This window comes from Phycodurus eques, chromosome 8 (genome assembly GCF_024500275.1).
Source record: "Phycodurus eques isolate BA_2022a chromosome 8, UOR_Pequ_1.1, whole genome shotgun sequence".
Lineage (NCBI taxonomy): Eukaryota > Metazoa > Chordata > Actinopteri > Syngnathiformes > Syngnathidae > Phycodurus > Phycodurus eques.
The window spans coordinates 8,855,003-8,868,859 of NC_084532.1; the positions used below are offsets into that span (position 1 = coordinate 8,855,003).

The 13,857-nt window shown below is 41.1% G+C and overlaps 1 protein-coding gene across 3 annotated transcripts in view; it reads left to right on the top strand.

Annotated features, from left to right (window-relative positions):
• Positions 1-12,169: 12,169 nt before the first annotated feature.
• Positions 12,170-13,857, top strand: part of cachd1 (cache domain containing 1) — a 104,341-nt gene continuing 102,653 nt past the window's right edge. For all 3 annotated transcript variants that reach the window (XR_009769069.1, XR_009769070.1, XM_061684284.1), the window contains exon 1: positions 12,170-12,694. Coding sequence is in view for 1 of the 3 variants with exons in the window: in XM_061684284.1 (XP_061540268.1) it covers positions 12,446-12,694 (249 nt within the window). In the remaining 2 variants the exon portion in view is untranslated. The remainder of the gene's footprint in view (positions 12,695-13,857) is intronic.

Here is a 13,857-nt window from a genome sequence, read left to right on the forward strand (position 1 = left end):
ATGTAGGTTGAACATGATTTGCAAATCATTGTATTCTGTTTTTATTTATGTTTAACACAACATCCCAACTTCAATGGAATTGGGGTTGTATAACACATTTTGATTTAAGTAGCGCTTACTGCGGTGCGTATAGCTCAAGTGCGCTGTGAGATCAGATGGTTGATAATCAGCATGTGCCCTTTTCCCGGTGATAAAGACATGAATGGATTAAACTTTTAGAGATATTGCAGCCATACTCCTGTGCATTATTAAATCATCATTTTCTCTGCCTCTCAAGTGAGCTCCACTTCCACCTTTGTATTCTCACCTCCAAATTTAAATGCCCCTAAAGTTGTAAAAGTCAACCCAAAAATGAAGATTACAGTTCAAAGTTTGAACTGTAATCATGCGTAACATCAAGCAAACCTTGTGGTATTGTTTTGCTTTTTATTTGGCTTTTTTGCAACACAGCTTCAATTTTATTCTCCTTAATATGCCCCTGTTTATCCTGTTCAGGGTTACAGACAAGCTGAAGCCCATTCATGCAAATAGGATCTCCAACCTCTCCCATCAATTGGTAATCATCCCTTTAACTCTTTATCAGTTTGAACCAAGAAATTGTAGGAGAACAACATATTTTATAGAAGCTGTAGCAAAGGTAAATCATAATTTAGCAGAAACATTTGTGTATTCCCACATTTTATACTTCTGTGCAACAAATGTGCGAAACCGATACCCAATAAAGGTGTGTGCTTTTGGAAGCCTAGAACCTTCTGGAGGCTTTTAAAAAATTTACTATTTCTGGATCTTCTATTTAATATTTCATGCTCGTGATACATGGTATTGATACTGTGCTACATGACAGAACATAACATGAAACGTTTCTTTTCCTCTACTCCTTTTTTCCTTCCTCCCCGCTGGTCCTTTCATCTTCTGCAATCTATCCCTGCTCTTCTCCCACTTTGCTTTTGAGGATTTTTGTTTAAAAGTCTGTGTCTATGCTGGTTCACAGCACATTCTCATACTCACACTCACTTATACTTGGATGCAAACACATAAAGCAATACTTGTCAACCGGCAGGCAGCATTTCAGTCACATAGCTTCTTGTACGTCTGACGTGTGTGTGTATGCTGCAAATGCAGTTTCTCTGCCGCATCTCCCCAACAAAGTCCAGTGACTCGTTTATTTCACTTTTGTCTTTTTTATGCATGCACACAGACGACTAAATGCAGCACTGCACAAAACCTCAGTCCTGAATAGAGCCAGAAATAACTTTGGGTCTGCTTTGGAATCAGCTTAAGTCTTCAAAGAGCACATTTTGATGTTGCAAAGGGAGCGAGAGAGGCAGAAGGATGGGGGGAGAACAGCGCAGATCTGGTTGTTATATCCAGCTGTAAAAAAGGGGAAAAACTTGAAAGAACCCAGTTGCCATAGAAACAGTATGGTGCCTACTTTATCACCCCACCCCACTCACACACAGACATCCATCCATCCATTTTCTGAGCCACTTCTCCTCACTAGGGTCGCGGGCTGCTGGAGCCTATCCCAGCTATCTTCGGGCGGGAGGTAGGGTACACCCTGAACCGGTCGCCAGTCAATCACAGGGCACACAGACATCCATAAAAATTAAAGTCAGCAGAAGAGTAGAATTTGTGGTAGTATAGACTCTACTATATACTGTTATAGAGTCCCGATTGATTTGTTGTGATGAGTATACGTGCGGGTAATTAAACCCCATTAGGTTTGTTTCAGATTGCCAGCATCAAGTGAACAGTTAGTCAACTTTGGCAGTAAAGCGGATACCTGTTTATTTTAGTATCACTGGTTGTATGGTAATCCACTAAACTGTGATATGTCCCTCCATTTCCATGTTGATTTAATTCCATCTGTAATAATTTTCTATCCATCCCTTCCTTTTTGAATTCTGCACTATGTTTTATTAGCCTTGAGATAAAGCAAAACAAAGCAGATTTATTTATATAGCGCATTTCATACACAAGGTAACTTAAAAGGACTTAAAAACATGTACACTTCGGGCTGACGTCACTTCTGTTGGCAACTTATTCCATTTGTGTGCAGCATAATAGCTAATTGCTCCTTCACCATGTTTGCTTTGGACTGGATTCCGTTAGCAGTTCTTTCATGTATTCAGGACCTAAACCATTTAGTGATTTATAGAACAGTAGCAGAACTATAAAATCTATTCTCAAGCTGACTGGGAGCCAGTGTAAATACTTTAGAATTGGAGGAATATGCTCTGACCTCTTTGTTCTGGTCAGAACCCAAGCTACAGCATTCTGAATGAGCTGCAGCTTTTTAATGCTCTTTTTGGGGACTCCAGTCAGAAAACAATTACAATAGTCAAGTCTACTTGAGATGAAAGCATGGATGAGCTTCTCCTGGTCTGCTTTGTAAATGCAAGCCTTCACTCTGGATATGTTCTGCAGATGGTAGAAGGCAGTTTTAGTCATTGATTTGATATGACTGTTGAAAGTCAGGTCGGAATCTATCAGAACACCAATCCTCTTTTCTTTAGTGCCAAAAACAATTATCTCAGTTTTGTTGTGGTTTATTCCTTCATTTATGTTCCGTACCGCTTATCCTCACTCGGGTCGCGGGCGTGCTGGAGCCTATCCCAGCTATCTTCGGGCGAGAGGTGGGGTACACCCTGAACTGGTTGCCAACCAATCGCGGGGTACATTCAAACAAACGACCATTCGCATTCACACCTACGGGCAATTTAGAGTCTTCAATCAACCTACCATGCATGTTTTTGGGATGTGGGAGGAAACCGGAGTACCCAGAGAAAACCCACGAAGCCACGCAGAGAACATGAAAACTCCAAGGTCCTGAGAACTGTGAGACAGATGTGCTAACCCGTCGGCCACCGTGCTGGTGTTGTGGTTTAATTGAAGAAAATTATGGCTCATCCAGTTATTTATCAGTTTTAGACAGTGACACAACACCTCAATTGAACTGTAGTCATCTGGAGACACTGCTAGATACAACTGTGTGTCATCTGCATAGCTATGATAGTCAAAATTAAAGTTCTAAAGAATTTGACCCAAGGGTAGCATATACAAGCTGAACAGGAGGGGTCCAAGAACTGACCCTTGAGGGACCCCATAGGTCATTACCATTCGATGAGATTGAACACTTCCAATGGTTACAAAATAACTCGTTTTCTTCAGGTAGGAGCTGAACAAGGACAGTTTCATTTAGTCCTACCCACATTTCCAACCTGTTCAGCAGTATATTATGATCTACCGTAACAAAAGCTGCACTGAGATCCGACAAGACCAGAATTGACACCTTTCCCGAGTTAGTATTCCACCTTATATCATTTAGCCCTTTGATAAGAGCAGATTCTGTACTGTGATGTGTACAAAAACCTGATTGAAATTTGTCAAAAAGTCCATTTACGTTCAAGAAATTGCTGAGTTGATTAAAAATAACTTTCTCAACAATCTTGGCTATGAAAGGGAGATTTGAGATGGGTCTATAGCTTGCTAACATGGAAGCGTCCAGTGTTCTATTTTTTTAGAAGAGGCTTAACGGCAGCTACTTTAAAAGCTTTAGGAAACTCGCCTGACTGAAGTGAGCAATTGAGTATTTGCTGCAAATCAGCTAACTCAGATTTCACAATATCTTTGAAAAAGTCAGATGGTATTGAGTCAAGACAGCTCGTTGATGGTTTCAGCTGCTGAACCGTTTTCTCTACAGTTTTTTGGTAAACTATCAAATTCTGACATGGTAACAGAGTTTTCCTGGGTGGCTTCAGATGGAGTATCATTTTATCATCAGACAGCATAGTCTTCACCCTTCAATGGTAAATGGCCAATAGAGCTTCTCTAGCGTACTAACCGTCAGACAATAACACAAATCAAACATTCTTGAAAAAAAGACTTTGTTTGAATCTGGTTCTTCATCTTCTTGGCCAGCCATGGCCTGCTTTCTGTCTTATTTTCAGTTTTAATAAAGGTTGTCCTTAGAAATGTGCTTTGTTTTTCTTCTGGTCAGAAACTATACAGTATATGAATAATTCCATGTTGACGGCCTTGTGACAAAGAGCTTTTATGGTTGAACCTTTCTCGGATATCTGACATATTTTCACGTTAGGTACACTTGCACAGTCTAATGCAATCAAGTACAAGAGCTGCATAAAAAAATTCTGCCTTTACAAAGATAATAATGCTCATGTTTCATTGATGCTGTCAGGGATTTTAATTTAACAATGTTTTGTGTTATGCGCAATATGAAGTGGTGAAGAACTGCACTCCATCAAACTGAGATTTTAATTATTTAGACAATGTATATGAGTGGAGTATAGTTTGTTTCAGTATGATACATTATATAAATATGTTACAGTGGTTCGAAACCTGCAAACTACAAATACAAATTAATACTTTTCTCAATTGGATCACACTAAATCTATTGAACAGATGTACCCTAATGTTAATGTACAGTACAATCTAAATATTACAAAATATTGATTATACAGCGTGATTGAAAAAATAACTCCCTATTTTTAAGTACTTGTAATTTATTTCTGAACTATAATTCTTACAAGAAATGAACATGAGAGGAAAGTGTATTGCATGGAGTTTTAATTAAAATTCGATATGGGCGGCAGCATTAGCCACCAGTTTCTCAAGCCGCCTGGGAACCGCATTAACTGATTTCACAAGGAACTCTTGTGGGATGGAAGACATAATTTCTCATATTCGCCCTTGAAGTTCTTCCAAAGTTGTTGGTTTGGTAGAATAGACCTGCTCCTTTAATCATGGAACATGCACACACAAAAATAGAAAAATATTACAACATATGAATAAATGATAAGTATTTTAAAATAGGGAGTTACTTTTCAATCACCCTGTATATCCACACACTGCCATGCAGGCAAAGCCACACTTATAATTGGAGCATGAAAAAGCCATTGATAAAAACGAGTAAAGATTGTAAGGACCAATGAATCAGTATACAACATGTGCAGCTGTTTCTCCACTGCTGCCTGACCCTGCGCAATGCGAGGCTCTCTGTGGTTTAGATCTGTTTCTTGTGAAGCCTTGTGATGCAGGGGTCTGTGATACATTATAAGTGGGTCCAGCTAGTTTGTCTCAGGAGCTTTCGATGCCAGCAGATGGATGGCTGCCCAGAGACTCTAAAGCTCTAAAGTTCTGAAGTTGCCAGCAATGAAGTCAATTGGGAGCAGGGTCTACGTCTACGTCTTACCCCAACATAGACTGATCACCAAGGCACTGGAGTCATTAAGAGGGATGATTCAGTTACTCAATCGAGACCTGTCTTTGGAGTCATACGTCAAGCGTAGTTTGTTGAGAGGTTTTTTTTTTTTTAAATTTAAAAGATTGAATGTAATGATTTTAAATGGGCCTATTGTGCTGATGAACAGCAGAGCATTATGACCGAGGCATTTCCACAAGTTGACATTACTGAGCCACAAAGTGACAAAGGCTCCTAGGAGAACAAGTTGAGAAGAAAGGAAAAAAAGTTTTCTGGTATCAAACTTTAATCTGCTATTTCTATCCTATTTCCTCATGGTGAACCTTGACATACAGAGGACAGATATCTTGGCTTTCACAACTTCTAAATCAGAGAGGAGTAGGAGAAGTGGCTTTGCCCGAAACATTCCACCTCAAGAGATTTGAGGCTGATCCAAGACCAGCCTGTAAAAAAGTGGAGAGTTGCAAAAGGACACTCAAGCAATGGATCATGAAACCAATGTGAAGCAGCATTGTGCCACCTTGCTGTCAAATGAACAATTGCTTATGATTGAATGACTTAAGCAGACTACAGTATTAACTTTCATGCATAAAAGAAGTAAACCACTAACTATTGTATCAAAACATTTTGCTGTCCAGTGACAATGGTAGTTGAGGCATTTTTTTGTATTCTGCTTGTCCTAATTTTGGAAATGTTTATACCAGATTACTTTGGGTAAGAGGCGCGGTATACACTGGACTGGTCGCCAGCCAATTGCAGGCCCCATAGACACAAACAACCGTTAACACTTACTTTCACACCTGACTGACTGGTATACCCTAAGGCCGATAACTGTCCCCTCCCCACGAAACCTGGTCAACCCATTTTTGGTTGCTCTCCAGCCTCCATGCACCTCCCTATAGGTTGACGAATCCGTTACACTAGGAGTGACTGGGGCCAACAGATTATTTTTCAAGGTGTGGAAGTCATCTTTTCCCCTTTCATTTCAGAAGTGGAAAGGAAATGTCAATCATAAAAATGAAAAATATTTAACTGCTGAAACCCAGTTTAACTAAGGTTGACATCTGCAAGAATTTGAGCAACTTGCAGTAGTTACTTTTAGCATGATGAGCCATAGCATAGGCTTTATTCAGAGACTGCTACTGAATTTAGTTAGTGCATTCTGTTGCATACATCCTGACAGATAATATGCGAGTAAATCTCGTCTCCACAGTTAAGATGGCAAATTAGCGCTTGAGTCAAATTTTCTACATTATAAAAAGTTTTCTGGCTTTGAACAAGACCTCAAAGCAGCTCACCCTGCAGCTCAATAAATATGTCCTAATTTCCAGTCTTGGGCTCATCAAGACCTACTTTTTCTTTCTCTGCTACCCTTTATCTTTCCAAACCAGGTGGTGTTGTGTTTCTATGCTGTAATTAAAATAATGCAAATTGATTAATCCTGTAACAGCAATCCCTGTGTCTTTCTTAATGAGGGTTCACTTTCTATGGAATTAAATTCGAGAGAGATAGAGAGAGCGAGAGAGAGAGAGAGCGAGAGAGAGAGAGCGAGAGAGAGAGAGCGAGACAGAGAGAGAGATGCTGGTCAGTTAGTATTTTTACAGTGATTTAATTTTGGCTGCACTGTGGTATGAACATGATCCAAGCAATGAAGTCAAAACATGAAACATGAAAGTGAATCACGTAACATTGTTATTACAATTGATAGTCTAGCTTTAAACTACATAAATTGATGGATACTGCCAGGTTGCACTGCTTCCACCAAGGTAATATTTTCTTTGCCATTTGTTTGTGAGCAGGATAATGGAAAAATTACTTTAGTGGGTGGATGCATATGATATCCAAACACTATATATATAAAAAAATATAGCTGAATGAATGTGGACTACACCCTGGTCAGGTCCCCACACACAGCACATATGGAGACTAGATATCGTCAGGCTCGCCTCCACGCACGGCTTGAGCTCTGTTACCAGTCCTCTTGAGAGGGGTTGGACTCTCTTCCACTCTGGAGTTGCCCACGGTGAGAGGCGCCAAGCAGGTGTGGGTATACCAAATCCCACCCGGCTCGCCGCCTGTACATTGGGATTCACCCCGATGGACGAGAGGGTAGCCTCCCTCCACCTTCGGGTGGGGGGACGGGTCCTGACTGTTGTTTGTGGCTATGCACCAAACAGCAATTCAGAGTACCCACACTTTTTGGAGTCCTTGGAGGGGGTGCTGTAGAGCGCTCCCGCTGGGGACTCCATTGTTCTGCTGGGGGACTTCAATGCTCACATGGGCTATGACAGTAAGACCTGGAAGGGCGTGGTTAGAGGAATGGCCCCCCCGATCAGAACACGAGTGGTGATCTGTTATTGGACTTCTGTGCTCACCACAGATTGACCATAACAAACACCATGTTCAAGCATAAGGGTGTCCACACGTGCACTTGGCACCAGGGCACCCTAGGTCGCAGTTCGATGATCGACTTTGTGGGCGTGTCATCGGACTTGCGGCCGCATGTCTTGGACACTGTGAATCGAGGGGCGGAGCTGTCAACTGATCACCACCTGGTGGTAAGTTGGCTCCGATGGTGGGGGAAGATGCCGTTCCACTTGGCATGCCCAAACGTATTGTGAGGGTCTGCTGGGAGCATATGGGAGAATCCCCTGTCAGAAGGAGTTTCAACTCCCACCTCCGACAGAACTTTGCTCATGTTCCGGGGGATGCGGAGGACATCGAGTCCGAGTGGACCATGTTCTGTGCCTCCATTGCTGAGACGGCCGACCGGAGCTGTGGCAGTAAGGTGGTCGGTGCCGGTTGTGGTGGCAATCCCTGAACCAGTTGGTGGACACCAACAGTGAGGGATGCCATCAAGCTGAAGAAGGAGTCCTATCGGGCCTTTTTGGCCTGTGGGACTCCTGAAGCAGCTGATGGGTACTGAATGGCCAAGCAGAATGCAGCTTTGGTGGTCGCTGAAGCAAAACCTCAGGGATGGGCGGAGTTCGGTGAGGCCATGGAGAAAGACTTCCGGATGGCTTCAAGGAAATTCTGGTCCACCATCCAGCGTCTCAGGAGGGGGAAGGAGTGCACCATCAACACTGTGTATAGTGGGGAAGGGGCCCAGTGTGTGTGTGTGTGTGCATATATATATATATATGTATATATATATATATATTTTTTTTTTTTTTTTTATATATAGATTGGCTGGAGCCTATCCCAGCTGTCATCGGGCAGGAGGCGCGGGATACACCCTGAACTGGTTTCCAGCCAATCGCAGGTGTTTTTTTTTTTCTTTGTTTTTAAATGCTTTTAATCATGTAAAGCACATTGAGTTACCTTGTGTATGAAATGCGCTATATAAATACATTTGCTTTGCTTTGCTTTACTTTTGGAGATGCAAACCAAACACTGTATTCAATTAAGTCAAGAGGAGAATAAGTGCTGCTGAGCAAAGCTCCGTGCTGATAAGAGGATTCCCACAAATCAGCTATCTGTCATATTTTTCTCATTTTCTTTCAATTGCAGCAAGTAATCAAAGCATATGCGCCCACACATACCAGCCTCTGCTCTCTTCTCAAACAATTTCTCAGATTGACAATGAAACTACCGTATGTCAAAGCTTTAGCTATTTCTAAGGTAAAGGACACTTTTATGCTTAACTGTCTTAAGCAACAAGCAATTTGGCTCTCTCTTTCTGTCACTCTCACAATTTATTAAGTATGAAGTCACATGAGACCCCAGAAAATCTTGCGAATCTTGTTTTTGTGTGTTGCTTTTTTGTATTCCTAAAGACTCAGACTCAGTATGGTGAAAAATGTCAGAAAAAGAAGACAAATATTGACAAACTCGGAACGGAACTTTTGTGTATATAGCTGCACTGTCGCAGCCATCCAAAACTTTTTTATTACAGCGCTGCATTTGGGTGTAGAAATGTGAAATTTATAATTTCAGTAGATTTACTTATGTGTTGCTTCAAATCACTTACCATTTTACAGTGATAGTCTTATTTTTACACTGTACAGATTGTAGCTCTGTTTTTAGTATTTCTAACATTTAAATTTGGAAACATTAAGGCAACAACGATGTCATAAAATAAAATGTCTAACCACAATGCTGTTACATCATGCTTAGGTGAGTTGCACTGCATCAATTTTTTTAACATTGTTAACTATGATTGCATCTGCAATATGACTTACTTTAGCATTGCACCCTTGTAATTAAAGTAGGATTCAAAGATTAGTGTTTTCTTTTGGAGTATTAAACATTAACAGTGGCGGCACGGTGGACGACTGGTTAGAGCGTCAGCCTCACAGTTCTGAGGACCTGGGTTCAATCCCCGGCCCCGCCTGTGTGGAGTTTGCATGTTCTCCCCCGTGCCTGCGTGGGTTTTCTCCGGGCACTCCGGTTTCCTCCCACATCCCAAAAACATGCATTAATTGGAGACTCTAAATTGCCCGTAGGTGTGAATGTGAGTGCGGATGGTTGTTTGTTTGTATGTGCCCTGCGATTGGCTGGCAACCAGTTCAAGGTGTACCCCGCCTCCTGCCCGATGACAGCTGGGATAGGCTCCAGCACGCCCGCGACCCTAGTGAGGAGAAGCGGCTCAGAAAATGGATGGATGGAACATTAACAGTGGTGAACTTTTATTCTCGACTGAAATGTAAAAACGTGACTTAATTAATTGTCTGCACAGCTAAGAAAGATCCCAGGAACCTTTATTTTCATGCAGTAATCCATTTTCTACTATTTCTCATGGGAACTTGATTCAGTTAGAACTGTGTTTGACGTTGGGGGTTCCACTGTGCCATGAATTATGCCTCATTTTAGTCAATTATATAACTGAGTGAAGGATTTCAAATTAAAATTTTAGAAATAAGTGCAAACAGCTACAATCTTTCAGCAATCCCATGCAGTGGTGGGAAGTAACGAAGTATTAATACGGACAGAGGAACGTGACCCAGGGGGCATTAATGACGATGACGCAACAGATTTGGAGAAGCAAGATATTCCCCATCCATGGCCTTTCTTCAAGAGAATTGTTTAATGTTGTGATTCATGGTGAATGCATTGTGCTTTGTGCCACCCTAAAAGACACCAGCTTCTGACATTTAAAACATCACTGTCTAATCTTAAAAAACATTCAAGAAAGGTATATTCTTCAGTTGTTATCATATAACAAAATTGTTTAAAAAATTGTTTTGTTACTCAGTTCACAACAAACATAAAATGATATTATATCAGAAAAGTTGCGACAACGCTAGCTAGCGCTTAACAACACGCAACATGTAATGTGATTTATTTTCTTCTTTTCAGTATGGTCAAGCATGAGGTAAGTTAATAACAGGGAAACTATTTTGTGTGCAATTTTTTTCACATTGTGCCAAGTTATCTAAACGAGTATTGTATATAGTAATGGACTCTAAACATTCATTTATTTACTTTTGTACAGAGTTTGTGGTTTTTTATTTTTACATAAGTAAAGCAGTTAAATCAATACTTCTACTTGAGTACAGAGTGTGAGTACTTTCGTCACCTCTTATACCATGACACCATTGGGTGCCTTTTGTAAAGTGGCTGAGGATGAAAATAAAAGCAACATTTTGTCACATTTACTGTAGCGTCAAACATTCATTAATTCATTCATCTTCCGTTTCGCTTCTCCTCACTGGGGTCGCGGGCGTGCTGGAGCATATCCCAGCAATCTTCGGGCGAGAGGAGGGGTACACCCTGAGCTGAACACCCTGTCGCCAGCCAATTCCAGGGCACAGACAAACAACCATTGGCACTCACATTCATACCTACGGGCAATTTAGAGTCTTCAGTCAACCTACCATGCATGATTTTTGGGATGTGGGACGAAACCGGAGTACCCGGAGAAAACCCACGCAGGCACAGCGAGAACATGCAAACTCCACACAGGCAGGGCTGGGATTTGAACTCAGGTCCTCAGAACTGTGAGGCAGATGTGCTAAGCAGTCGGTCACGCTGCCGCCACATTTACAACATATTTGTCAAATTAGAGATACAGTATATTGACTAGTTAAATCCAAATCTTTGTTACACCTAAATGTTTAATGTTAAATGTAAATGCTAAATCGAAATGTTAAATTCCATTAATGCCATTTTGTCCATGTTGTTGCTTTTCTCTTAAACTCTACATCTGTGTAACTCTACGCAGTGTATTTCAATGGTCCATCCCGATTTGTTCTGTCAATAGGGATAGCCTTTGTTATGAATGCCTAAAATTTCCATAACGTTTTGAAAATAGGACTTCAAGTGTGGCCTTTTCAGGTTGTCATTATGATTATGCACGAAGTATATTTCAGTGGGCCAACCACCAATTGCTCTGTCAATGGGTTATATCAACAAATCTGTGGCAGTCTGCCTCTGTCAGAATTTAATTCAGGATAAGACTGACGCAGAACTTTGTACATTTTAAAGGGTGGATGTTCTTTATTCAATGTATTTCTAGTGTGCATAGTAGAAACCTTTAAAGTTTGAACACCAATCGGTAAACTTTAGCCTTTAAGTCCATTGCTGATTTGGTTTTATTATTGAATCAAGTTGTTCTTCATAAATAAAAGTTATCATTGTTCAGTTTACATTTGATTCGGACTGCCATGAAATCAGTGTGTATCTCTCGATTGTTTACTATTGTGGCATAAAGTTTCAAATCGTCAATATTTATTTTTAAACGAGGACTTCAAGTACAGCTGTTTCAGCGCGTGAGACATTTACCTATATAAAATCAAGGTGGCATGAACAAATTCCTAGTTGGATTTTGAAGGGGTATTTTTTTTTTTTTTTAATCTATATGAAAATAACCCGTATATTTGTGCCAACGAAACATTTCCCAGCTGTACTTGAAGGCGTCATATCACCTCGATCCATTGATCTCGGATCTGTAGGCCTCGGCGTTTCCACGCCCCCAACTTTCACCCCCATTGTGGACGATCTCTGCCGGGCTCTCTCACTCACACGCTGCCAGACTTCCAGGAGTAGGCGGCGCTGCCAGGCCAAGCTTTTAAGAGAAAAACTTCTCTTCCATTCATGGATCTATGTTTTTCTCTTCGGGGATTTGGAGGAAGGACAATGGTTCGCGTCGCCGGGCATTTTGGAGCGTCATCCGGGAGGGAAAGGCCACACGTAGTCCACAGCACAAAGTTGTAAAGAAAAGTAGTGCCCCACTTCCACTCGCTCACACTCGGTGCTTGTCCCCTTTGAAGAGCCCCGACCATCATGGCGAGGCGGACCAGGCACCGCGCTTGGCCTTTGACGCCGAAACCGAGCGCTCCTTTCCGGGATACGCTGCTCGGTCTACGCGGGAGCTTGTCGGCTTGTTTGTGGAGCGTCGCGTTAATGTGCTCGGCTCTTTCTTGTGGATATTGTCGAACCGACACGGAGTTTTCCATTCTGGAAGAAGCACAAGTTTTGTCCGAGCAGATGAAGAAGCTATCCACACAGGAGCTCGGAGTCTTTACTATGCAGGTAAATTGGATTTTATTGTCATTTCGCTTTAATGAAAACCTCTGGGGACTTCTCGTGCCACTTTGGAGTGGGCGGAGAAGACCCAAAAACTGCCATTAAAAAGATTTGAACAAATCGGGCTTTTCTGTAAACAACTGTAATAATGTCAGGGCTTCAATGTGGTGACAGAAATGTAAGATACAGTGGGGACGGAAAGAATTCAAACCCCCTTCAATGTTTCACTCTTTGTTATATTGCAGCCATTTGCTAAAATCATTGGAGTTCATTTTCCCCCCTCATTAATGTACACACAGCACCTCATATTGACAGAAAAAAACGGCTTTTATTTTGTTGCAGATTTATTAAAAAAGAAAAACTGAAATATCACACAGCCATAAGTATTCAGACCCTTTGCTCAGTATTGAGTAGAAGCACCCTTTGGAGCTAATACAGTCACAGTCTTTTGGGCAATGATGCAAATGGCTGCAATATAACAAAGAGTGAAAAATTGAAGGGGGTCTGAATACTTTCCGTACCCACTGTAGTTCCGAAACAACACGCTCAAAGGGAGCTTTGAAGGTTATAGAATGTGTTTATGTGGACCATCATCAACACATTGGAAGTTCTCTTCGACCCTAAAGGATCCCAGCACTTCATGTTAGCCACTATATACAGTATCACGTACTATCAGTAATCATTTAAGTGTATTTGATTTGAATCATTATGAAACATTTGTTGACATTTTATTGTCATTCAAAAATGCCAAAAATAACCTTCCTTCATGATTTTTTTTAGCGTGTGTGATCTGCCTTGGTTTACCAATTTTATAATCCGTTTAAAAAACAAACGCATGCTGTGTATGTGTGTGAATTTATTGTATGTTGCTGTTATTTATTGTTTTCAATCTCTGTGTAACAGAATTAGTAGTAATTACAAATTCAAGTGCATTAAATGATTGCATGCTGTTTTACACTTGCCTGCATCCGGCACATTTTATAGGACATCCAGGAGAAGAATACTGTAGACACAGTATATACAAATATGAGAAAAAGTTCTCACTGCATTGCAGTTCTACAGCACATTGCAACCGCATCAGCAAACATAATTTTAATTCACTGATTGAACTTTATTTGTGTCAAGGTATAATGTTTTTCATTGCGCTCCAATTCTATTGCATTAGATGG